At 36.7% G+C, this 27,762-nt stretch overlaps 1 protein-coding gene across 1 annotated transcript; it reads right to left on the reverse strand.

The window, feature by feature from the left end:
• Positions 1-1,351: 1,351 nt before the first annotated feature.
• LOC150077933 (peroxiredoxin-2-like) lies at positions 1,352-27,542 on the reverse strand. Its single transcript, XM_090385012.1, has 7 exons — positions 27,468-27,542; positions 15,644-15,698; positions 13,877-14,018; positions 13,570-13,705; positions 10,698-10,801; positions 6,245-6,375; positions 1,352-1,569 (listed from the first exon to the last, which is right to left on the reverse strand). Exons 1-7 carry the CDS (start codon positions 27,495-27,497, stop codon positions 1,481-1,483), a joined length of 687 nt encoding a protein of 228 aa, XP_090241138.1. The 5' UTR covers positions 27,498-27,542; the 3' UTR covers positions 1,352-1,480.
• Between the last annotated feature and the right edge of the window lie 220 nt (positions 27,543-27,762).

Raw genomic sequence — 27,762 nt, forward strand, 5'->3', positions numbered from 1 at the left:
ACTAATATTTTCACATCAATAACTGTGTTCAAAATTATATTCCAGGACGTAAATATCAAGTAAGTTTTAATGCTGTTAAAAATAAGTTTAACAACATTAAACTTAATTTAGATACAATCAATTGAAATATGCATTTTGCTATTAAAATGAATAATACATTATCTTCCAGTGCATCTTTCATGACTGACAAAAATTAAAATTGGTCAGCTGCAAAAAAAAAAAAAAAAAAGTTCTAAATTTAGTTCTGCCAAGATGTGCCTTGCATTTTATTCAGCATTAATTTTTTAGATGACTGGGACTTTTCCAGCCTTAATAAAGTCCTACCAATTAAATGAAATTCCATATGAAGCCTTTCTTTGATTGGTAATGGCAGACCAAAAATTCTGACCATATATTGTCTATCAACTTCAGGTCACAAGATTAAATGCAAATCCATATAAAACAATTAATTTCTCAGCAGAAAATCCAACTTCCACCTATGAATGATAGTGCCATGAGAAAAATTCCAGAAAAGAAGCCTGACCACCACTGCCAAGAAAACAGGATTTAAATTCAGTGATTACTATTATCAGATTCTACTTTTGAATCTAATGAGTAATCCAATACCATTCATTATTCAACCAATAAATTACTTCAAAAATTAGCAAAAAAAAATTACAAATCATACATGAAATTATAAAGTTCTTAAACATATCTGTTGCTCAGTTTTTTTTACACAACTCTTAAGTGATTCACATTACCTTTGTTCTCTTGCATGAGAAAACACATGAAGTTTTAATATTGGGTAACTCCCTCATGGTATTTCTCATTTTTACTATCTCTTTAGTATCAAAGAGATAGAAGCACTTTTTTCTGCTGTTTTCTTAAAGAAAGGACAGCTACAAGGCGATGGCACCAAATACATGAATAATTAGCAAATATACTTCTCAAATGAGAAATACCATTTATTCACAACATAACAATTAAGTAATTCATGGTGCCAGAGCTCAATGTATCCCCTCTGCTAGGCTTTGTCCTAAACAAAGGTAATATTATTTGCTTGCATCTATTTCATAGATTATCTGAAATAGGAATGAAACTTCTTAAACTCTTATCTTCTAATTATTAAAAAAAGGGGGGGGAGAAGCCATGAAACCATACTAAAAATAAGCATAGAACCTTAAAACAGTTATCTATAACTTTAGCTTTTCTTATGAAGCTGTGCACTAGCATTCTTAGCATTTACAATATAAACTAGACAACTATTGCTATAAATTACATATCAAATATAGTCTTCAGTTATGTCTATATCCTTTCCCCCCTTTTTTTTTAAGAAAAACAGAGAATTCATTAATACATACATTAATTTTGCAGATATCTGAACAAGCCAGAGGTGACATATCTATAAAGAATACACTTTGATGTAAAACTGATTAACTCCTCCAAAGGGGACTAAATATCAGTTACAAGTATAGCACTAAAAGTGAGTTCCTTTTGTATTTCATTTATTTACTTTCCCAAAGTATTCTTTAGATTTTTCAGGATCAGGTTTGATGGTAGGTGAATCTGGTTGCCAACCAGCTGGGCATACTGAAATATTAAAAAATAATAATTAAAAAACAAATTTACATTTATACACATACACAAGTATAAAAGAAAAAGTCCAATTCCATACAACTAACTGTAAATATTCAAACTATCTTCCACCATCAATGCACTTATTATATTGCAGGTATAATCCAGGGACGGTTTTCCCATTAGGCACCATAGGCACAGTGCCTAGGGACTAAGAAGGAAGGCAAAAATTTAAAAAAAAAAAAAAAAAAAAAAAAAAGAACAGTTCACTCTTTTTACTGTAACTAATGAAAAACAAGTTGAGAAAATGTGCGCAACCGGCTCTAGGAGATTCAATTCAATATGCATATGCTATCTAGCAACTGTTCTCAAAACTAGAAGATTCGAATTGATGGTCGCTCCATAAATTGAGGTGGTTTATCATTTATTATAGTTGGAACATTAGTCACATTAATTGACATGACTCACGGTCAAAGTGTTAAAATATAAAAAAATATTTTACCGTCTTTTTTTTTTTTTTTAGCTCATTTCGGAATAAAAGTGCCTAGGAACACCAAAATCCAGCCCTGGGTATAATGGCATTACGTAATTGTTCATGAGTAATGTTATTGTAGCCTGCTGTACATTAGCCTTTGGCTCAAATAATTTACACATGTTGATGTAGACAACATGCACCAGAGAGAGGTAATAAAAGAGTAGAAGCTTAGTGGGTCCACTGTCAGCACATTATTAAAAATGATGTTTTCTTTGTACAGGTTAGGCCAAGCTTACATCATCATAGTACCTTAACAAAATGACTCCAAAACAGTTAACTCTGCATTGGGTACGGAAAAAAGTTGCTGAGCAGGTGCACCATTGCATTGCAAGTAACACTCAATATCTGTACAAAAAAAAAAAAAAAAAGTTGACAAATAGTTTAAAATGATACACTCTAAAATAACATTCTTTATTCTTACACTATACTGGATAATGAAAACGAAGAATAGCTTTATTAACAGTAGTCTTGTTATCGAAAAAAATATATTTTTCCTGACTCCCTCACTTCTTGTGAGCAGCATCAGAGAGCAAATAAAACTAAAGCTGAAATCAAAACTACAGGAAAATTAGATACGGGTGGACATGTGGTGCATTTTGTACACCAACACAAATTTCTTATGACTATACTTTTTCAATTAAAAAATAACTAATGATACTGATCAAAACTGAAAAGATTAGTAGATATAATAATAAAATTCTCATTGACATAACTCCAATAAATATTTCAATATTTAAATTTAAGAAAGGGGCTTGCAACATTGTGCTAAATTCAGAGCCAACCGTGGACTTGCTATATAAAGCTCACTAACTGAGAGACACTGTTCATTGCACATAACTGTCTTAATAAATTATGTGCAATGAACAACAATCTACCAACAATCTAAAGCCAAACAAGCCCATGGCAGCACATCCATACTTTAACACATTTGGATGGGATTTATCTGGTTAGATGAAAGGATGCAGCAAAAGAGGTAAGAACATATTTAGCCATGACTAGAGCCATGACTGGATTAAGAGGTCAATATGGACTACAGATGTGCAAATGTATCTCAATTCACAAAGGAGATCAAAGGGAGACATGAGTAATCACAGGCCTGTCAGCTTGGCTTCACTTCATGGGAAAATAATGTAGCCACTGATTAAAGAAGTAATGGAAAACCATCTAGACAGGAATGTGGACATATTGTAGTGAGAGCAAGGACCTGTTAAGGGGCAATCTTGTCTGACCAATCTGACTAGATACTATGACACAGTAACAACAGAACTGTATGCAGAAAAATAATTTTAACATCATATATACTTAGATTTCAGAAAAGCTTTTGATACTGTTGAACGTAAAAGACTACCATAAACACTGGAGCAGTGTGGCCTGAAGGGCATACTGCTGATGTAAATAAAGGGATGGTTGAGTGAGAGGAGATAGAGAGTGGTTAATCAAGGACACAGCTCTTCTTAGACTAATGTTATTAGAGGAGTCCCTCAAGGTTCAGTGCTGGGCCCATTGCTGTTTTCAATATTTATTAATGATATTTATGAAGGTATATCAGACTTAACATCTAAATTTGAAGATGATACAAAGGTTGGAAGGAGAGTTAATCACAGTAACCAAGATATTCTACTGCAACGAGATCTAGACAAATTAAGTAGATGGGCTAAGAAGGGGCAATTGAATTTTAATATTGACAAATGCAAGGTACTTCATATGTGGAACAATAATCCCAGAATAATGTACCGTGTGGTACCACACTCAGGGCAGTGGAGAATGAAAAAGAGATGGAGGTAATTTTGCAATGAAGTTCTCTGAGAAGTGCAGACAGGGTGCCAGGACAGCTCATGGTGTTTTGTCAATGATATGCAGGAATTTTGCTAGCAGGTATAAGGAGGTGTTTATTCCATTGCATAATGCAATGGTCAGGCTGGATCTGAGTACTACATACATGTCTTGATGCCTCATGTTAGGAAGATTTGTTGGAACAGGTGCAGAGAATGGTGACGAGATTGTTGAGGGGAAGCAAAAGGGTATCTTATCAGGAAAGGTTTCAGTTTTGCAAACTGCAGTGTCTGGTGACTAGGCACCTGCAAGAAGACTTGATTGAGGTGTTTAAGGCCTTAAATGGATTTAATAAGCTCAATGCAGCTGGAACACCGTCTTTACAGGTACACACAAGGGAGCAAAAATTCAAATTGAGGAAAGATAGTTGCAGGTCAGATGTGTGGAAGTTTGAGGGTAGTTGATTGTTGTTAGTCAGTCCCATCTAGATATCATCAAGAGTTGGTTAAATATAGATAGGACTGTTAACTGATAAACTGTTAGAAGGGATGGAAAAGTGAAATGAGAAGTACTGGCTTTTTTTTTTTTTTTTACTTATGCTGTATAAATTTGCTTTCTTGCATCACTTTCTGCTACTACTACTACTAATAATAATAAAGTAACACTTCTTGCTTTTCACTGGTGAAGAGGAAACTACATTTGAGCATTGAGGTGACTTTTAAACAATTAAAATTAAAATAATGTACAACATAATTTTCATAGGGGGCAAAAATGGACCAAAACAAACATAAGCGATACACTATATACTGCAGAACAGTTGTCATACTGGCAAACACAAAGATCTCTGCTTGCTGGTATTTTTATTTTTGTTAATAAGCCAACACAAATTGGGTTTGCATATATAAAGGGCTTACAACAAATGGCCTGCATGTTTTTGGAAACACAAATAGTACGTGTTTTTAATAAAACAACTCTTTCTCATATTAAATAATTATGATCAAAGAAGATTATCAACCTGACCATCATCAAAGTCCATTTATATTTTGATGTGGCAATATTAAAAATTTTCCTTTTTATCACAAAAGATGACAGAACTTTCCAAGTTTTTTCATAAGCCTGTGGTCATGAGCTGTTCAGGGCAGAGAGAGATTTCTGTTTTTTTTATGTATATTAACCTTCAGCTTTTGTACATATATTAATGTTGAGTTGGTAATCAATAAATGATATTTATTTATCCATTATGATATTTTTTAAGTTCTAGGTTCCTTGTAAAAATATTTACATCTTGTTTGGATCATGTCTGTATCTGTTATTTATTTGTTATATCCAAAATACTATAAACATAAGTCTATTTTCTGTTGATGTATCAGAAGACTAGTGAGCATGCTCATATAAGAGATACATGATAAACTTTGAATAAGTTTTACATCATAAAATATTTTTAAATGCACAGAGCTATAGGGAAATATGTTTAAGGGCAAAGCAATACTCTTCTGAAAATTACAAGGGTTTATTTTCTACATCAAACAAACTTCATGATTTCATTTATACACAGAATATTTGGTATTCTAAATTTGGATCAGACATTACAGAGTAACTTCAGATTCATGATATCTCAGAGATACCATGAATCTGAAGATACACTGCATGATAGAATCATGAAGCTATACTTTGCATTTCCTGAAGAAAGTTATCCAATTCTTTAATTATGACTTCATGGCAAAGAAAGAGTAACTGTCTTTCATCACTATATGGTACATGCTCTATGAGAGTCATGTCCATCTAGTAAAGTAGCCATGGTAAATGGCCTACAGAGCCTCTTCACAAAAGAACCCTTGCAGCATATAAGTAAATATTAACATCCACCACATGGATTTTAAGAATCCTTGCATGTAAATGCATGGCACATGTGAAACAGGTGATATTTTAATTTAATAACTAAATTCAAACAACATCAATAACCTTAAACACAATTATAATTTCAAAGCTGACTTCCCCTGCTTTGACACTACTGCACATAGATACCTGTACATCAGCAATATTAAAATGTTGTACAATGCAAGCCATTGTTGCAAAGTTTACCATGTGCCAAGTTTGCATTGCATGCTATCTGTTTGCCATTCTGCACTAGTTTACCAATGTGCACAATGAAGAACTAAATCATCATGGGCCATGGAGGAAATGCTAGGATCCACTTTTTTTTTTTTATAACTTTTAAATAGCTACGATCAGGTTCCCCTATATGAGACTATACTCAGGGCAGCTAATCCCCCACCCAACCACCCTTCAATGCCATTTCATGGATATGCACAACACTTTAAACTACATTTAAAGATAAAAAAAAAAAAAAAGAGAGACTTTTAGTAAGTTAAAACTGATTACCTTCTCCATGTTTTTCTACAAATTGGAAGGCCTTCACCAGTCTGAGAGTTTCGTCAGCAGATCGGCCAACTGGGAGGTCATTTATGGTTATTTGTTTCACAACACCATTAGGATCGATAATAAAAAGACCTCTGAAATACAAATATTGCACATTTACTCAAGGTAACTAAACATGAAACTGAAACACTATTTGAAACAGTAAGAGTTATTAAAAATCAATGAATTGGCAAGAAAAAAGTTTTAACAATACTTTTTTTAATAAAAGAGGCCTACGTGCTCCAGATTCATAATGCGAAAAAATTTTATTTGTTGCACAGAGCATTAAACTACAATACATAAATAAGCTTTCGGCTGGGTGGCAGCCTTCATCGGATTAAAATACTTGAATGGCAGTTAGAATAGAGATGCACTGCCAGGATGGTACGTGAGGCGCGTGGTTAATTGTTTGTTGATGTTTGTGGCTGTGACGTATTGTGGTGACGTGGCCAGCGTTTGTCTATGGATAGAATTACTGACTCTGTGATGGGATTAACTTGACAACCACTGTTCCTGTTCAAAGAGGTGTCCAAGCATTTTATATTTAACGATTCCAACCAGGTACGCCTTAGATAATGGTGGGACCTGTCCACAACCACGACATCGCGGTGTGGGTCGATGTCGTGGTGGGTTGTCCAGACATGCTCGGCGATAGCTGAGTGTTCCACATCTGCCAAACGGATCGCCCTTTTATGTTCTGAGAGGCGTTTCTCGAGTCGACGTCCAGTCTCTCCAAAGTAGCAAGTCGTGCAGTCACGGCAAGAGATGCGATAGACCAAACCGCTCTGTAGAAGGGTGGGGACAGGTGCTTTTATGTTGGAAATGAGAGAACGCAGTTTCTTGCCTGGGAGTTGGATGCACTTTATCCCATGTGATTTTAGGATTCTACCGATCTGTTGTGACAAGTTGGGGTAGTATGGGATGAATGCCCTCGTGGATGACTCGTCACTGTTGGCGTTGCTGTTGGTCGTCATGTTGTCGCGTGCTTGTAGATCACACCTGTCAAGGACGTCGATAGGATAGCCACACCTCGTAAGGTCCACTTTGACTCTGGTGACCTCTTTGCGTCTTTCATCTGCGGAGCTGGAGTGTGTCCAGGCGCAAGTTAGCAAGGTTCGGGCAGTGGAGAGGAGGTGGCCCCGTGCGTGTGCTGACCGGAAGTTGGTAAATTGGCCAGCACACATAGGCTTACGATAAACTGTAGTCTTCAAGCATGTGTCTTCGCGCCGGACAAGTGTATCTAGGTATGGTATAGAGTTGTTCGACTCCAGCTCAATCGTGAATTTTATGAAGGGTGATAGTGAGTTGAGGTGGGTTAGGAGTCGCTGACCTGAGTCTCTAGGGATGACTACGAACACATCGTCTACATAGTGACACCAAAAGGCGATGTGATCTGGTGCGTGTGTAAACGCACGTCCCTCTAACTCCTCCATTACGATGTTTGCTGTGACCGAGCTGACAGGAGAACCCATGGCTGTGCCATGTATCTGCTGGTAGATTGAGTCATTAAACATGATTGCACCCCCTGTTAAGCACAGTCTGAGGGCGGCGGAAATGTCATCAGGCGTCAGTCTAGTTCTGTCGCTAAGGGTTCCATCATTGTCCAAGAGTTGTTTTGCACAAGAGATGGCAAGTTCCACTGGGATGGAGGTAAAGAGAGATATGACATCGAACGATGCCATGACTTGATCTTGCGAGATGGATATAGTGCGGATCCTTTCTATGAACTCAACACTGTTGGAGACGGTGTAGGTGGTCTTGCCAACCAGAGGAGAAAGAAGTCTCGAGACAAATTTAGACAGCTCGTAAGTCGGTGATCCACAGCAGGATACAATAGGTCTTAGAGGTGTGCCTTCTTTATGCACCTTCGGCAGGCCGTAAAACCGTGGGACCTGACACCCGGAGGCACGGAGGTGATTACGGGTTGACTGTGTGATTTTCTCTTGTTTCAGCCAAGTGTTGATGAGGATATTCACCTCTGACTCCCATCGTTCCAAAGCCCTGTTGGGGTTGACGGTTAAGGGTTTGTAGACGGTAGTGTCTCGTAAGAGCAGTAAGGCTTTCGCCATGTAATCAGTGCGGATCGTTACAACCGTACGACAGCCTTTGTCCGGCGGTAGAATGATGATGGACGTATCCTGTTTCAGTGCCTTGAGGGTAGAAATCTGTATACGGCTGAGGTTTGAAGAGACGGGGCGAGCATGGTGTAGAACTGCTGCAGTCTTTAAGCGGATTGTGTTGGCTACATCTTCTGGGAGGCGTGATAAGCTTGCTTCCACACCCAAGGCGATGTCGGTGATCAGTGGGTGCTTTGGAAGAACGGCAAATGTCATGCCAAGGGTCAATAAGTTTATTTGTTCTGCAGATAACTGCTTGCTGCTTAGATTCAATACGAAATCCGTGCAATTTGTGATAGGGGCATTACGCTGGCGACGAAATTGATGGGATTCATTAATTAAAGTATTGAACTTACGTTTCTGTCGGGCACAATAACGATCTGATTCTCTGACGGCCTGGTAACATAAAGTATTGATTACCTTGGTGTAAATAGACCTAGAGGAGACTTCTTTCTCCTCTAGTTGGCAAGACCACCTACACCGTCTCCAACAGTGTTGAGTTCATAGAAAGGATCCGCACTATATCCATCTCGCAAGATCAAGTCATGGCATCGTTCGATGTCATATCACTCTTTACCTCCATCCCAGTGGAACTTGCCATCTCTTGTGCAAAACAACTCTTGGACAATGATGGAACCCTTAGCGACAGAACTAGACTGACGCCTGATGACATTTCCGCCGCCCTCAGACTGTGCTTAACAGGGGGTGCAATCATGTTTAATGACTCAATCTACCAGCAGATACATGGCACAGCCATGGGTTCCCCTGTCACAGCTCGGTCACAGCAAACATCGTAATGGAGGAGTTAGAGGGACGTGCGTTTACACACGCACCAGATCACATCGCCTTTTGGTGTCGCTATGTAGACGATGTGTTCGTAGTCATCCCTAGAGACTCAGGTCAGCGACTCCTAACCCACCTCAACTCACTATCGCCCTTCATAAAATTCACGATTGAGCTGGAGTCGAACAACTCTATACCATACCTAGATACACTTGTCCGGCGCAAAGACACATGCTTGAAGACGACAGTTTATCGTAAGCCTATGTGTGCTGGCCAATTTACCAACTTCCGGTCAGCACACGCACGGGGCCACCTCCTCTCCACTGCCCGAACCTTGCTAACTCGCGCCTGGACACACTCCAGCTCCGCAGATGAAAGACGCAAAGAGGTCACCAGAGTCAAAGTGGACCTTACGAGGTGTGGCTATCCTATCGACGTCCTTGACAGGTGTGATCTACAAGCACGCGACAACGTGACGACCAACAGCAACGCCAACAGTGACGAGTCATCCACGAGGGCATTCATCCCATACTACCCCAACTTGTCACAACAGATCGGTAGAATCCTAAAATCACATGGGATAAAGTGCATCCAACTCCCAGGCAAGAAACTGCGTTCTCTCATTTCCAACATAAAAGCACCTGTCCCCATCCTTCTACAGAGCGGTTTGGTCTATCGCATCTCTTGCCGTGACTGCACGAGCTGCTACTTTGGAGAGACTGGACGTCGACTCGAGAAACGCCTCTCAGAACATAAAAGGGCGATCCGTTTGGCAGATGTGGAACACTCAGCTATCGCCGAGCATGTCTGGACAACCCACCACGACATCGACCCACACCGCGATGTCGTGATTGTGGACAGGTCCGACCATTACCTAAGGCGTACCTGGTTGGAATCGTTAAATATAAAATGCTCGTACACCTCTTTGAACAGGAACAGTGGTTGTCAAGTTAATCCCATCACAGAGTCAGTAATTCTATCCATAGACAAACGCTGGCCAAGTCACAATACGTCACAGCCACAAACATCAACAAACAATTAACCACGCACCTCACGCACCATCCTGGCAGTGCATCTCTATTCTAACTGCCATTCAAGTATTTTAATCCGATGAAGGCTGCCACCCAGCCGAAAGCTTATTTATGTATTGTAGTTTAATGCTCTGTGCAACAAATAAAATTTTTTCGGCTGTTGATGTTCAAAGATTTTCTGTTGTTGATGTTCAAAGAAAACTACATGGTATGTTAGGAATGTTGCAAAATTCATGTTTGGCAATACTATAAATATTTTTATCCAAATTTTGATATATAATTTATATAAAAGAAATTTTATCAGAATTATTTCAATTTAATTTTAAAATGTTTTATATAATTTAAGTTGATTTATAAATCTATATCAGCTACTTTGCCATAGTTGCTAGATTAATTTATGGTAAAATAAGATTTACTTATTAAATAAATAAGTAATAACTTTAGTAATATTTCTCATGGTGGTATAGAGACTGAAAAATATCCAACCTGAGTGCAATTCCAGCATCTTCTATTAAAACACCATAATTCTGAGATATAGCCTTGGTGAAATCTGAGAGAAGTGGTATATTCATCTTTCCCAATCCACCTTCCTAAAGAGGAAATAATCTGAATTTAGTTTCATTTCCTTAGTACAGGGGTTGACAACATGTGGCTCTTTAATTTTTAACCCACATGTATCACAAGCGAGGCATGCAGCAGGTGCAGGTGGCAATGTGAATATAACATTAGTTATATTCACATTGCCACCTGCATATAACATTAGTTATATTCACATTGCCACCTGCATATAACATTAGTTATATTCACATTGCCACCTGCATATAACATTAGTTATATTCACATTGAATATAACATTAGTTATATTCACAGTGCAAGCTGCAAACATTTCTCAGTTTAGTTTGCTTGTGCATTGCAAGCAGAGCACACACACATACTGCAAGGTGTCAAAGGTTAATCGTTGCGGTGGTGGCAAGTATAAAATAGTTAAAACAGGAACACAAGTGCGTACGTAGTGTTTGTGATAGGTACATGAATTCTTATTATAAATCACTTGACTTTTTAAATAAGTGACATGGTATTATTAAACAAGTGAAATAACAGGACATTAAAATTACTATCATTTTTAAAATGTCAACTTAAAAGAGAAAGGTTGAGCAGAAGGAATGGACTGAGTTGTATGCATTTTTGCCAAATTCTACAGGACTTTGGAGAGGCAAAAGGCTGCCCTTGCAATTCTACACAAATGGACAGTGATAGATGAGTTTAAAAAGCAAGACCAAATTGTGTGCAATGCGTGGAGTAGCTTACCAGACACGTATATAAATTTGAAAATATTTGCATTTGGACTTCTCTCAGTTTTTGGTACGATGTATTTCTGTGAGCAAATATTTTCAAACACGAACTATATTAAAAATAAATAAAGAAACTGTCTGAACAATGCAAGTCCCACAGCATACTTAGAGATGAAAATTACAGCATACTCGCCTGATGTTGAGACTCGCCGAAGAAGTTCAGCAGCAAAAGTCACATTAATTTGTACCTAATTTAATAAATATTTCAAAAAATATATATTTTTTAAAAAAACATCTTCCCACTCTATTCCATTTCTTAAAAACTCACTTCTCTCCCTCTCCCCCCCTCATCCCAGCTTGAGCTGAGGTGCAGCTCTTTGGATTCTTTTTTTTTTTTAATGATCAAAAATGGCTCTTCACTTAAAAAAATTTGCTGACCCCTGCCTTAGTAAGTTGGTAAGCACAGCTGAAAAATGTACTTTAAAAGTCACTGAACACTTACATGACTGTCTTTTACTAAATATCAAAATGTGATGCACTTCTTCATTCCTTATAATTGACATGAACCCTTGGTCTCCTTCTGGTCACAAAGGGCCTATACAATTGTGCTGTTGAACTTCTCTCATTGTATAATACAGAGTATTTATTTTAAAAATTAATTCAATTTCCTGTTCAGACCAAAGAGATTATCAAAAGTCATTGTAGTAGAAATTAGGAGAAGAAAGCTTTCTACACAGATATAATAATCTTGAAATTAAATACTTCACTATATGGAGTCAAAGTTTAATTTAGCAGAGCCAACATTTGCATTAATTTGGATTCAAGTAAACAAAATATTTAATTTGCCAAATCTTTTAAATTCTCCTCAAATTTATCATTAGCAGCCCTGAGAATATCAAAAGGGTTAAAGACATGAATGTTGCTGCCTAACTGACATCTCTTTTCATTTCCAGACTGCACATCATTAGAGAAAAAAAATGTACATCATTTTTAAACCATCTCTTTTTCTTAAGACCTGTTATGAATATAAAACGCTTGACAAAGTAAATATTTTGTAAAACTAATTTAATTCAAATAAATTTAAACTGACTCTATTAAATTAAAAACTTTGTCTCCATGGGATAAAGTTTCACTCTCTGAGGGATGGGTCATAATGTATGGTAAAAGTTAGGGTTATCCTCAATCTGATTCTGTAAATCTGAGGGTTGATGAAGGGGAGCATAGAAGCAGGAGTGAATTTTTATCTGCATTTGTATACTGAAATGCATACAGTAAGAATTAAAATGAATAAAATAAAATATGAACAATAATGAAATAATGAAAATGTGTTTATTTTTAAGTTTAGACTATTTCAACCTTTCTTGCCATACTTGGGCTGAAATTTTTGAATATGATTGTTAAAATTGGACTAAGTATTACCATTTAGATTTTGTGATTTCTAAATTAAAATTTTGCCTATGCAACAGTATTTTTTCTCAAAGTGAAAGTTGTTCTGTTCTCATCTTTTTTTTTTTTTTTTTTAAATAAAAGAAAACAAAAACAGTTGTATGTGATGTTCTTCAGTATGATTGCTGAAGAACATCGCATACAACTGTTTAGCTGGTAAATCAAGGGTAGTTTGTGTTGCACCCTATAATGCTAGTGTTATTATTTTTTGTTTCAACTAAAACTGGTTTACGTTCATTTCAGAAGGATGCTGATGATGTTTTTAGGCTAAACTGAAGGCAGGGAACAACTTTCCTAGTGAGAAAGAAGCAACTGATGAAACAAAATTTTAATTTGGAAATTGTAAAATCTGAATGGTAATATTTAGTTTAAGGTTAACATCAAATTCAAAAATTTCAGCTGAAATATGACAAAGGTCCAGATGACAATAGCCTAAATCTAAAAATAAACAGAATAGATACTGGTGCCTTTTAATTAAAACATACTGTATTAGCACCATGAGTGCAAATGTATACATTGTTTTTTTATAATGAGTTTGAGAATTTTTGACTTTCATGTTATATAAATGTTTAAACTGCACATAAGAGAACATAAAATAAAGGTTTTTTTTATTTTTTTACCTTTCTAGAGGTGTTAATCCAAGCTAAATGACTGAAATGAGAATCAGTGGAAACAGCAATTAATTCTGTGTTAACGGCACGAAAATCGCCAGCACGTTCACTAAAAGCTATTATTTCTGTTGGACACACAAATGTGCTGAAAAACAGTAATACAGAGTAGAAATTTAATATGCAAATATTTTATATTAACTAAATTCTGTATAATGTAGTAGATAAATAAGAAATTTCTATGTTTACAGACAAAATTAAATTTTATAGAGATACATGTAATATACCTTTAAAATGAAAAGTTTAATGTGAAACTTACAAGTCAAGAGGGTAGAAGAAGAGAACTAAATATTTTCCTTTATAATCTGATAGCTTGATCTTCTTAAACTGGCCATCAATAACAGCTGTTCCTTCAAAATTTGGTGCAGGCTTCTGAACATGAGCTGATAAAAGACAGGAACCTAAAATTAAAATAAAAATAAGTGCTTAATTTACAAACTTCAATTTGGTGGAATGTTGGCTATCTATCTACGGGTAAACTGTTTAATCAAATTGTTTAAATCAACGGGCCAATCATACTGCTTTGCCATACCGTGGTCCTGCTGCCAGCATGGAGCAATTGGAAACGGTTTGTCATATCAGATGACCTTTTTTGGGTCTTCAAATGTCCAGTATCAGAGTCCAGTGCCTGCTGTACCCACAGATTTTAGGTGACTAACATAAAACTTAAAGTTATTTGCTGCTATACCCCATCTGTGACAGGTTCTAACACACCATACATTTCAATATAACAAGGTGTGGCTACTAAATAATGACTGCACATGCAGCTACTACACATCAAGTGCCACCTGTAAAACAAAGGCATAACAGTTGATCTTGAACCCTTCTCTAGTTGTCTGAAAAGTCATGTTCTGTTCCAATATTCTCATTCGATTTGCAGTGAGACAAGTTTTCATTACTGATAACTTACTTTATATCTGATTACCTACTTTATATAGCCTGGTTTGAACATTTTGATAGTCTCTGATTGAACAGATGACTCTGGAAGATGCTGGTTTACTCGATAAACTAAAATCTGGCTGCTCAGTGTACAGTCTGTATTATAATAGTTCAGAAAAGTTAGGAATAACTCTAAATGAAAGTGCAGTTTACATTACAATAGATTACAAAAGAGTGCAGAATTCAGTGCAAGTTGGTAAGGATTATGTTTTATTAAACAAAAGTATAATTTTAAAAATCAGCATTACATCCTGTAAGGCTTTTATAAAGCCACATCCAAACTGAAAGTGATCTATACACAAACAGTATATAGTTCATTTTCACTAGCATTCCACAAAGAATTCTAATTTTATTTGCAAGCAGTATGAGAAATAATGTGTACAGATATAAAATAATTCACTGGTTTTCACTGAGGGAGCAACTACAAAGAAATTATTGATGAACTATTATTCTGATGAAAAATACTGTTTGTGAACAGTGGATGTAGCTTAAAAAGAACAAAGTAGACAAGTGACTACACTCAAACATTTATATATTTTAGAACTTTCATAACAATAAATGGTGTTCATTTTTCTGTAATTCTTATGACTAAAATTCTGAGTTAAAATATATATGTTTACTTCAATTTAATTCAAATATATTCAATATTTTACTATGCCTTGTGCATTTATATATTATTATAGTATTATTTTGTACATCTTTTGGCATCTCTCATATTGTGGAATTAACTTCACAACTGGGTTGGCATGATTGCAACACCAGGGTACCTGTCCACCCACTGACAATAGGCCAAAAGCCTTGAAACAGTGCCGTCTGGGTGGTAGTGCCCACTGAGAAAAAGTAACAATAGTCTTCTCTATTAGTGAAGCATTACTTATTCGAAGTAGTGCAATATATGGTAACTCATTGTGAAGGTAGTCACAAAATGAGAAACGATTAAATCGATGCCTTTACACTACGATTTCAGTTTACTTTTATGAGCTAACTATGGTGTATTTACACTGATATTTTATAGTTATTTATAAAGAAAAATTTGTTATTTTACTAAACACCATATGAATTAACAAAAATAATCATTGATTCATACTCTGAGAAAATGTCCTCAAACCACTTTGATTCCATGACTTCAGATTTGGACACACCTACACAGAAAAAAAAACAAATAAAATAAAATAATGCACCTGCAATGATTTTTGTTTAAATTAAGATACGATAATGATTTTATAAAACTTGTTAAAAAAAATTAGGCTTTCCTTCTAATTACTGTGAGAGCTGTAATGGTAAAAGATGCATGCCATTTTTCATGTTTGTATAAGTGGACATCCAATTCAGCAAATGCAATGATTATATTTTTCTTAAAAATACATAGAAATATCAACTTAGATACTGAAACAAATTCCAATCCTATTTCACATAGCTCACTGTTTACAGTTTTAGTAAAAGATAATTCTTCTGAATAATATTAGTAGTGGCAAATGATGCAAGAAAGCAAACATACCGCATTGTTCAAAAAAAAAAACAAATCTACCCATTTCGCCTTTCCACCTCCTACAATTTGTCTAGTTCTTCCCTAAATTTATTCAAGCAATCCACTTCCACAACATCAGATGGAAGGTTGTTCCAGCAATCAACCACCCGTTGGCTTAAGGCAAACTTCCCCACATCTAATCTGCTACAATCCTTCCTCAATTTGAATTTATGCTCCCTCGTGTGTAGTCGGAGCAAAAGGAAGAATCCCATCAGCATAGAGCTTGCTCAATCCATTCAAAGTCTCGAACATCACAGTCAGACTGCCTTGCAGGTGCCTAGTCTCCAGATGTTGCAATTTGCAGAACTGAAGTCTTTCTTGGAAAGGTGCCCATTTGTACCCTTCACCAATCCCTGTACTCACTCCAGCAGCACTATATCCTTCCTAAGATGAAGCCTCCAACCCTATATACAGTACTCAAGATGTGGCCTAGCTACTGCCTTGTTCAAAAACCAAGCTATTATATTAGGGTCACCTGGTTATTTCTTACATATACCGTATTTGTGTCTGTAAATTACACATGTTCTCTGGTTGATTTGCCTGTTTTGCTGGATGAAAAAACCCCAGTTTCAATGAGAAAAAAACCTTGCTATCTACACCTGAGACTGACTAACTCAGTTACAGAGTGAAAAAAGCCCATTAAAGTTCCTTGCATCACTGATGGGATTCAAACCCTGGCCTTTTCCACCCAGTGTGGGCGGGACAGTGATGATACCACTGTGCTACCCATGCAGCCTTGTACAATGAAACGATCACTTCCTTATACTTGCTAGTAAAATTCCTGTATATCACTGACAAAACCCCATATCTGGTCCTGGCAAACTGTCTGCACTGCTCAGAGAACTTCATATCTGACTGCACAATTACCCAAGTTTTTTTTTAATTTTCCACTACCTTGAGTGTAGTGCCACACAGTTAGAACATTAATCTAGGATTATGATTACCCATATGCAATACTTTGCATTTGTCAATGTTAAACCTCAACTGCTATTTCTCAGCTCAACAGCCTAATTTTTCTAGATCTTGTTTCAAAAGCATACTGTCATTAACCATCCTGCCAGTGTTTGTATCATCTCAGACATAATGCCTGATATACTTTCATCAATATCATTAATAAATACAAAACACAACAATTGGCTCAGCACTAAACCCTGGGGGACTCTATAAAGAGCAGTGTCAATTGATAGCTCTGTCTTCTCCCACTGAACTATCCCTTTATCCATAGCAGTAACTTGCCCTTAATGCCATACTGGTGGAACAGACTTCCATCCTTTGTTGTGGAAGTTGATAGCCTAAATAAATTTAAGGCTGAGCTGGACAGGTACTTGGAATGAACAGAGGGATGAAATGGGAGTGTGTTTTTTTTTTTTGGTTGATTATTATTATTAATAGCCATATGGTGCAAGGAAGCCTGAGGCTTATGCTGCACCGGCCAAAAAAAAAAAAATTTCCCTATTACCCTGAGAGAGAGAGAAGTAGAAAGGAATCACCAAGAAAGAGAAGAATGATGATATCCAGCTCAAGACCCTGGGTGTGCCAAGCCCATACTCACCAGACGTTAGCCCCTGGGGGGAATGCTGCATAAACTTGCTTTCTTGCATCATATGCCTCTACTAATACTAATGTGGAACAGTATCAAAAGCTTTCCTGAAATCCAATACAGATACCAAAATTATTTTTTGCATCCAGTTTCTTTGTCGCTGCATCATAGTATCCAATCAAATTGGTTATACAAGACTGCCCCTTGACAACTATACTGAAACTGAAGGATAATTGCACTCCTGTCCAGATAGTCCTGAATTACTTCTTTAATCAATGACTCCATTATTTTCCCTGGGACAGAAGTTAAGCAAACAATTCTGTAATTAATCATGTCACTCCTTGATCTCTTCCCCCCCCCCCTTTATGAATTATGTATGCATTCATACATCTCCAGTCCATGGGGACTTACCCTAAATCTAAGAATGCTCTCATAATTATGGCAAAGGGTTTGCTTACTTCCTTTGCTGCCTCCCTTAATATAATTGGATAGATCCTATCCACCACAGGTGCCTTTCTTATATTTATCTTCAGCAATTTGTCTTAAACTTTCCTCTCAGTTATTAGAAAACCATTTAGCTCCATGATAGAATTTGATAAACTTCTGACGGTCATTCCTCTAAAGAATATCTCATGTGTGAATGTAGATGCAAATTACTTATTCAGCTTGTCCACAACTCGAGCAGGATCATCCACAATTGATCCATCAATATCACGTGAACCTATGTGATTCATCTCCTTCCTTCTAGTCTTTACATAAGAAAAATCTTTGCTATTTTTTTTTGCATCCTGTGCCAAAGATTTCTCATACTCTTCCGTAGTCTTTTTTTTTTTTTTTTTTTTTTTTTATGAAAACCCCAAACATGAAAGGTATCAAAACCTATAGTACTTAGTACCATGCATGGGTTGAAGGAGAAGTATGGGGGGAAGGGGATGCCGGAAACTTTGCTCTAGAGACTAAACATGGGTTTCACCACTTCAAGCCTCCAATAAGCAAAGTGGTGGTATTTCACCGGTTGATGAAAATCATCTACCACCTATACTGCCTGACATCCTGATTAACTTGATTGTAGACTAATTTATATGCCTGATAATTTATATGCATACCATGCATTTTTCTTCTCTGCAATGTCTTAATAGTTCATCTGACATCCATTTCGGTCTAAGCCTTGAAAGGTACTTCTTAGTTGGTATAAAAAACTCACTCACTCTCTCTCAGGGTAACTCAGAATTTTTTTTGGCTGATGCAGCATAAACCTCAGGCTTCCTTGTACTATGTGGCTAGTAATAATAATAAAAAAGCCCAATAGCTTCTTTGATTATTTCCTTGAATGCTTCCCATATAGAGTTTGCTGATGGTAATATCATCAGTGGATCCCACTGCATAGAATTTAAAAACTGTCTGAGCCCACTGTAGTCACCTTTATGAAAGCTTGATGGTAGTTACAACTTTATGTAAATCCCAAACCAATACACTGTGATCACTGCTACCTAGTGGTTTTTTTACCTACAGATTCTCAATGCATGAATAATTATTGCTGATAATCAGATCAAGAGTATTACTCTCTTTCTTGTTGCCTCTCTAACATGCTGCTGTAGAAAACAGTCATCCAATAAATCCACAAGCCTTGCTAGTGTGTGAGTAACCAAACCACAAGTTCCAGTCAATATTTGGAAAGTTAAAATCCCCATTATAAGACATTCTTTACTGACCCACTCTACTTCTCTGCTTGTTATTTGTTTTTAGGAGCATTAGCAACTAAGGCCATATTGCTCCGGGGATATGCGGTGGTCATTCCCTGACCTTTCTGCATCCTCCTTATTTGGTGGTCACGGGCTCGAACTCTGGTCTAATCAAGAAGTGCGTGCTACGCATTGCTGCTGCTGCCGCCCACCTGGCTATGGAGGTGCCTGTCTCTACTTCTCTGCACAGTTAATCATTGCACTCAGAGTCATTAGGCCTATAACACACTTCTACTCTCATTTTTGCTTTCCCAGTGCTTATGTCATACCAAACTGACTGAATATTGCACTGGCCGCTTATGTTAATTGATGCACTGCCTTAGATTTTATATGCTTCTTAACTAAGAGCATAATCCCTCTCCCCTCATAATTGTTTTTGGCTGACTTAAAAGAAGTTTCAGGTTTGTCTGCTTGATTATTTATGGCATGAAAACAGATCTCTATAAGGGTTTTAACCCATTTTGCAAATTATACAGCTACCATATAAATGAGACACTGTTCACAGCCTGTGAACATTATTTATTGATATACCTTACCTATTCATATCTTATCATTGCTTCCCAACATTTGAGTAAGTTTTGAATGCTGTTTAACCACGCTGAAGTTAAGCTATCTGATGAATTGGGTCAAGGCTTAGCTAAACATTTCTAAAGACAGAAATATATGTCCACACCAGTGGTGGCTTATAACTCCGATGTATGGTGGTGCTGCTTCTTAAAGTTAAATTGCCTTGGTTATAAGACATGTAGATATAGATAAAAATAATAAGCAAGTTAAAAATGCTACAAAACGTTAACCGGACACTTACCATTAACAGACTTGGGTAAGCTTGAAATTTTATTTAAAAATAAAATCCATTCTTCGGTTTTTATTTGTTGAAAATAGATTAACTTTTTCATTCAAGTTTAGCGCACTGTTCAAATCGACACTGCTTGCTCCGCAGTTCCTTGATTCTTTAAGTTACGTCTAAAAAATGAGTATTGGCAACCTGCCAACTAGGCATTGACTCAACTGCTGAGAGCAAAATGTGGAACTGTCTAGCGCACAGTTCTGTCTACAGTTGAACTTCAAGTTGAAAACTATTTCATGTTTTTATTCATTTATCATTGAAATGATTATCGGAAATAGTTGTTTTCCCATGAACCAAAGGCTATGATTGGGCCTGGATGGCCCAGGCTCTGTTTAATGTATTAAATAAAGCAATTATTTATTTATTTATTTATTTATTATTATTTATTTATTTTTATATATATATTTTGATTATTGGAAATTGAGGACAAGTATACTATATGTGGGACCTGTTAATAAAAATATTCAGTGTTGCATTGTTCTTCACAAAACTTCATATAACTCCTTTTTGACTGTATATTTAGATTTAAAAAGCTGGGGGTGCTGCAGTTCCACAGTGCTTACCAATGAGCCACCCCTGGTCCACACACTTGTAATCAATGAAAACAGACTGTGTGACATGAGGCTCTGCACTGTCATGGAGTACAACAGCTGCCAACATCTGTGGCCACTTTTGAAAATTTTCCGGTGTAATTTCAGATGAAGAAATGTTGCATAGTAGTCTTCCATTACTGATTTCCCAAGTAGCACATGATTAGTAGTAATAATGCCCTCAAAATCATTGACTATGATGACAATGCTTCCACTGAACTGACTGACTTCAGTTCAAGTTCAAAGTTGCATGTTCATATCTCAATAATAGCAATAATGTGTCTTAGAAATCTCTTTGCCTTCTTATTGGTAATACGTTAATAACAGAAATGCAATTTCTTTACACTTTGCTCATTGTTCATTTGACAGCAAATGAGGGACCCATTAGGCAACCTTTCATTTTTGTAACATCTCAGTTAAAATTTGAAGTTCAGCATTTTTGGATTTCGGTATTTCAGATTCATTGCCAATTTGTTGTAGAGCTTCTCAGTCTGCTTCTTCAATGGTAGTCTGACCTTGATGAAACTTTTGAGACCAACATAAAATCATGCATTGGTCTCCTGCTGACTCACCACACTTCCTGTAACAATTCATAAATTTGTGTCAGCATTCATGCCACAAAGTTTCAGTTCTAATAAAAGATCTTTGACCTGAAACTATAAGCTGACCTGAATATCAGCATCCATTTTTAAAAGCCTCTATACATTTATTCAATGCAGAAACTATGTTTTAAAGACACTAATGTTGAGGTTAAACTTCAAATTATTTTCCTGATAAATGTCAGGCACATTGAATGAGGAGCATATACACAGTGTCCATTACTTTTGAGATAACCCTTTTATGAATTTATATTGGTCTGTCTGACACAGTTGCAGTGGGTTGATAATGGCTGCACTTTACTTTTTTTTTTTTTTATATAAACTCCAAACACGAGAGATATTAGAACCTATAGTACTTACTACCGTGCTTGGGTTGGAGGTTGAGAAGACGAAAGAAGACATTTGTTGATATTGGACTTGAACTTCTGTAGACTGTAATTTTCAAGAAATACGTATGAAGGAAGGTTGTTCCAGAAAACAGCAGTTGAATGAATAAACGAGGAAGATGAAAAGTTGGTTCTGTGAGTTTGAAGTTGGACAGTAAATGGATGTTGGCTGGTGGCGGCACATGTTCGGACTGTTTTGAAAGAGAGAGCGGGAATTATAGAAGCCAATTCAGAAGAACAGTGCCCATGGAAGTATCTGTAGAAGAGGCAGAAACAGTACGTCTATGAGACAGTGAGTGGAGAGACTCTGTTAGAGATGAATCATTAATTAACCTAACTGCCCTCTTCTGAATGGAATCAAGAAGCCTGAGAGAGGTTTTGGGGGCACCACCCCAGATGTGGGAACAATATTCCATGACTGGGCAGATTTGCAATTTATACAGAGTGAGCAGCTGTTTGGAAGAAAAGTAATGCTGAGCATAAAAGAGAAAACCAAGTTTTTTAGATGCAGAGGAAGCAATATTTGTAATGTGCTTCTGCCAAGAGAGATTAGAAGTCAGGGGAATCCCCAAAAGAGATATATCATTTTGACTAGAAATCAAAGTGTCACTAAAGATATGCATAGGAGCAGAAGAATTCTTTTTGCGAGATATAAGACAAGATTGAGTTTTAGAAGGGTTGAAATCAACTAAGTTGTCTTTGCCCCATTGTAGAATTACCTGAAGATCGGCATTTAAGGAATTGGTAGCAGATTTTCGAGAAGATGAAGCTGATTGAGCAGGACAAGGTTTCTCAAAATGGAAAGTGGAATGCAATGTGCTATCATCGGCAAAACTATGGTTAGGATTTCCAGTCAATGGAAGAAGGTCATTAATATACAAGAGGAAAAGAGTGGGGGAAAGAACTGAACCTTGAGGGACACCGGCATTAGTGGAGAAGTTAGAAGACAGAGAGCCATCTACCATCACCCTCAGTGAGCAATCAGAGAGAAAACTGGATAACCAATTACTAAAAACAGTTGGCAAACCATAAGATGGAAGCTTGTTTAGAAGACCTTTATGCCAAACACGATCGAAAGCCTTTGAGATATCGAGAGCAACTTCAGTTTCACCAAACCTTTCCATTGAATTAGTCCATAAATGGGTAACATAAGCCAGAATATCACCAGTGGATCAACACTGACGGAATCCATACAGGCGATCATTGATCAGACGGAAGGTTTCTAGGTAGTTTAAGAGTTTGCAGTTAATTGCTTTCTCCATTACTTTAGAAAGAGTAGAAGTAATTGCAATGGGACGATAATTGGATGGGAGGGATTTGTCACTCTTTTTAGGAACTGGCTGGATATGAGCAAATTTCCAAGCAGAAGGAAAAACACCTTTGGAATAAGAAAGTGAAAAAAGGTGGCAAAGAATAGGAGTAAGTTCAGGAACACAGTTTTGAAACAAGTGGAGAAATACCATCGGGACCTGGAGCTTTCTTAGCATCAAGATTCATCAAAATTCTTCTGACATCCTTTTGTCAGAAGACCACAGGAGGCATTGAATGGAGTGTGTTGGGAATGGTGGGAGGTGTTTTACCAAGATCATTAATACATGAGTTGGAAGAAAAATGGGATGCTAGCAGGTCAGCTTTATCCTTGGCTGAAGTGACAACAGAACCATCTGGTTTGGACAGAGGTGGGAGCAGAGATGGGCAAAAGTTGCGGCCAATAGCTTTGGCAAGAGACCAGAATGCTCGGCTACCATTAGGGCAAGAAGCAAGTTTTCTACACTTAGCCTGTTCAAACTCTAGTTTGGACTGATTAATAACTGCTTTACAATTGTTGCAAGCTTTGGTGTAGGCAGAAAATGAAACTGAAGAATTAGAAACAAGCCAATTACGATATGCAACATTCTTCTCTTGAACAGCCTTAACACATTTATTGGAAAACCAAGGTTTATTTAAAGGAAGAGATTTTAAAGTGGAGTGTGGGATAAAGGATTCCATTCCTGCAAGAATAATTTCACTGATACGATCTGAGCAAACACTGACATCAAAAGTTTTGAAACAGTAATCCGACCAAGGAAAGAAGAAAAGAAGTCTTGCAGGTCATCCCATTTTGCATTCTTGTAATGCCAAACAACACAAGGTTGGGAATAGCCATGAGATAAAGGTTCCATTGGAGAAGAGACAATCACCAAGTTGTGATCTGAAGTGCCTAAAGGACCTCTCACATTGACCGTGTACTTAGAAGGGTTGTTTGTGAGAAAAAGATCAAGCACATTGGCTGTATGATTAGGATTGTCCGGAATTCTTGTAGGTAAATGAACAATTTGCGCAAGGTCATTAGTAATTGCAAAGGCCTCAGCATCTCGACCAGCTGGGTCGGTGTGACTAGAAAACGGAAGCCAGCTGGAGTTGTGAACATTAAAATCACCAAGGAAAATCTGACACAGCTACTGGTGAAAAGCATATTATACCTGTTTGAAAAATTATGCAGTATTTTGTTATAGAATTTCCAGTATTTGCTTTTTTATAATATCAATAAAGAATATTTACTGATTTTAGTAGGATTCCCCAACATTTGTCATGTAAAAATTGTTTTGGTTTCAACTTATTATTTCTCATTTTAAATTTGTCTTCTCATACATGCTGTCTGAGTAAGTGGAAGGATACCATCAGCAGTTAACATACTCATTACATTCAAATTTACAGGTTTATAGACACTGCAATTTGAAAAAAATTTGTTCCAGTCACTAATCTCATTTTCCTCTGCACCCATTCGACGAGATCAATGTACTTCCTAAAATGAGGCTTCCAGACCTGTACGCGGCACAAAAAATGTGGCCTAACTATTGTCTCATACAAGAGTATAATCACCTTGACCTCCTTATCCCTGCTCAAAAAAAACAAAAAAAAAAAAACACTTTTATTATAATTTTATTAGAAAAAAGAATAAATTTACAAGATTAAATTTTTCATGGAACATATTTGAAAACTAAATATGTTCCATGAGTCACATGGAACATATTTAGTTTTCACAGCGCAAAAGATTGGATGAGGTGGGGGCAGCACTCAAGGGAAATCTAAAAGGTTCTAGTTCCCCCCCTCTCACTCCACTAAAAGACTCATCTAAATGAAAAAACAAAGAACTGAAGTAATTTTATTCTGTGTCATAGCAGCAAATATATGATCCTCAGTTTACCTGCAAAGAATAATTCTGAGTGATGAACTAGAATAGATATTAATTATCAATGTAATAATTGCTTTACATATACTATTTAGCAGTCCTTCATAATGCTAAATAGTATATGTATTGCTTTACATATACTATTTACCATTAGGAAGTACTGTTAAAATTGTATGCTGTTAATCTGTTATAACAAATTTTTATGCTTCTGAACTGTCTCTCCTAAATACAGAACAATTAGGCATCCTTTCATAGAACTTAAAGAAAAAGGCGAAATACAGCACACTACTGTATATACAGAACATGTGACAACCTTAGGTAATACCTTATGGAACTGGTAACATACAAGAATCAAACAATCCTGAAATATAGAGCTCCTCAGGCAGTTCTTAAACTTTACAGTAGAAAACTCTTCTCACAAGCAATTTCCATGTAAAAGAATTCTGACAAATTAGAGTCTAGGCCAATCAAGTTATAAGAATCGATTGGTTGATTATATCACCACAGAATTCAATAACAAGCTAAACTGTTCTTTGCTGAATGTAACTTATTCATAACGTCTATATTCCCATCATCATATTCCTTACACCTTGTTTTGTGTATGTATTTTTCCTTCTCACATAAGAGATGTATTCATCTGGTGCTGATGTTTTTATTCTGTCCAGATGCACTGCAAATTTTCAACTCAACTGTAAAGTTCAACCTAGTGATTAGTTAATTCTATGAGTGTGGGGTCAAGTTTTTTGTACATTAAATGGGGAGGCAGTGAACAGCATTAGTAGAGGCATATGACGCAAGAAAGCAAGCTTATACAGCATCAGACAAAAAAAAAAAAAAAAAATCTCATTTCACCCGTCCATTCACTACAAAAGCCTGTTCAGTTCCACCTTGAAATTATTTAAGCTATCAATTTCCACAATGACAGATGGAAGTTTGTTCCAACAATCAACTACCTGTTGGCTAAGGGCAAATTTCTGCACATCTATTCTACAACCATCTTTCCTCAATTTGAATTTATGACCCCTCAGGTTTGTATTCTGAGCAAGGGGAAGAATCTTATCAGCACTCAAACCAATCGAGGCATTATACACCCCAAATCAGATCACCTCGCAGGTGCCTAGCCTTCAGATGCTGCAATTTGCAGAACTTAAGCCTTTCTTGGTAAGAGGACCCCTTCATTCCCCTCACCAATCTTGTTGCCCATCCCTGTACTCATTCTAGCAACTCTCTATCCTTCCTAAAATGAAGCCTCCAAACCTGTATGCAGTACTCAAGGCATGGCCTGACCATTGCCTTATAGAAAGGGATAATCACCTCCCTTTCCCTAATAACAAAATTCCTGTATACCATTGACAAGATCCCATGCACTGCTCTGAAAACCTCATATCTGACTGCACAATTACCCTCAGGCCTTTTTCATTCTCTACCACCCTGAGTGTAGTACCACACAGTTGCTACATTTCTCTGGGGTTTCTGCTACCCATATGCAGTACTTTACATTTGTCAATATTAATGTTAATCTTCAGCTGCCACCTCTCAGCCCATCTGCTCAACTTTTCTAGATCCTGTTGCAGTAGCATGTCGTCATTACTGTCATTAACAACCCTGCCAACTTTTGTATCATCTGCAAACTGGCACGGAGGTTCTTTTGAATGATTCCAAACTCACTTTGGACATTCAATGCATAACTGTTGAGGTTGGCCATGGTACATTAAGCCTGATATACCATCATCAATATCATTGGTAAATATACAAAACAACTATGGGCCCAACACCAAACTCTGGGTTACTCCACTAATAACATTAGTCCACAAAGAGCAGCGTCCATTGATTGACTGATATGGTTGTGCAAGAGCACAGGAAGTCATTCATGGACCTCATGGAGGACGTGGGGGAGAGCAAAAGTACAAATTCTTTGGCCCAAGAATTTGCAGAATCCAAATCTAATAAATTCATCAAGTAATGAAAATTTTAAAAATGAAAAAGTATTATGGATAACCTGCAGACAGATAAATAATATTTTATATCATTTTGTAAAAGGAAGTCATTATGATCATAATACGTTTTTCGAAGTTTAATACTGTACCCAGGAGCTCACATCTGGTGAGTATGGGCTTGGCACACCCAGGGTCCTGAGTTGGATATCATCATTCTTCTCTTTCTTGGTGATTCCTTCTACTTTTGTTTGTTTGTTTGTCTGTCTGTCTCTCCCTCTCTCTCTCTCTGGATAACTCGGGATTTTTTTTTTTTTTTTTTTTTTTTGGCTGGTGCAGCATAGGCTTCCTTGCGCCATACAGCTAATAATAATAATTAGTTTTCTGGCAGTTGAAATAACTCTCCGCAATGGTTGTGGCGACGTTCAACCACATATATCGTTCTATCCATCCCATTCGACTGTTTCTTTTTTTCAATGTTTTATGAAACTTTTTTCAAAGTTCTATTTTCAATTATTACATGCTTTATTTAGCAAACAAATATCCTGAACTTCAAAAAACCAATCATACCTTTAAAACCTGCCTAAACATACCAGCCATGCTTGCTGTTCATAAATTCTCTGATGCAACAGTGCACGATTTATTTCGCGCTGAATACAGAGTCCTCTATTCCAGCTGGCACACTTTTTTTTTTTTTTTTTTTTTTTTTTTATAGGAAACCACAATAATTCCATTTTTACAATTTTGCGAGGATGACGACGTGAGGGTAGGTGAGAGATTATTCAATAAATAAAATGAAAAAAAAAAAAAAGAATAAATATCCCACACAGATCAAGCTCCAGCTGGTTGCTTAAAATGATTAATA

Source organism: Mastigoproctus giganteus, chromosome 11 (genome assembly GCF_048544385.1).
Source record: "Mastigoproctus giganteus isolate SK-2022 chromosome 11, ASM4854438v1, whole genome shotgun sequence".
Lineage (NCBI taxonomy): Eukaryota > Metazoa > Arthropoda > Arachnida > Uropygi > Thelyphonidae > Mastigoproctus > Mastigoproctus giganteus.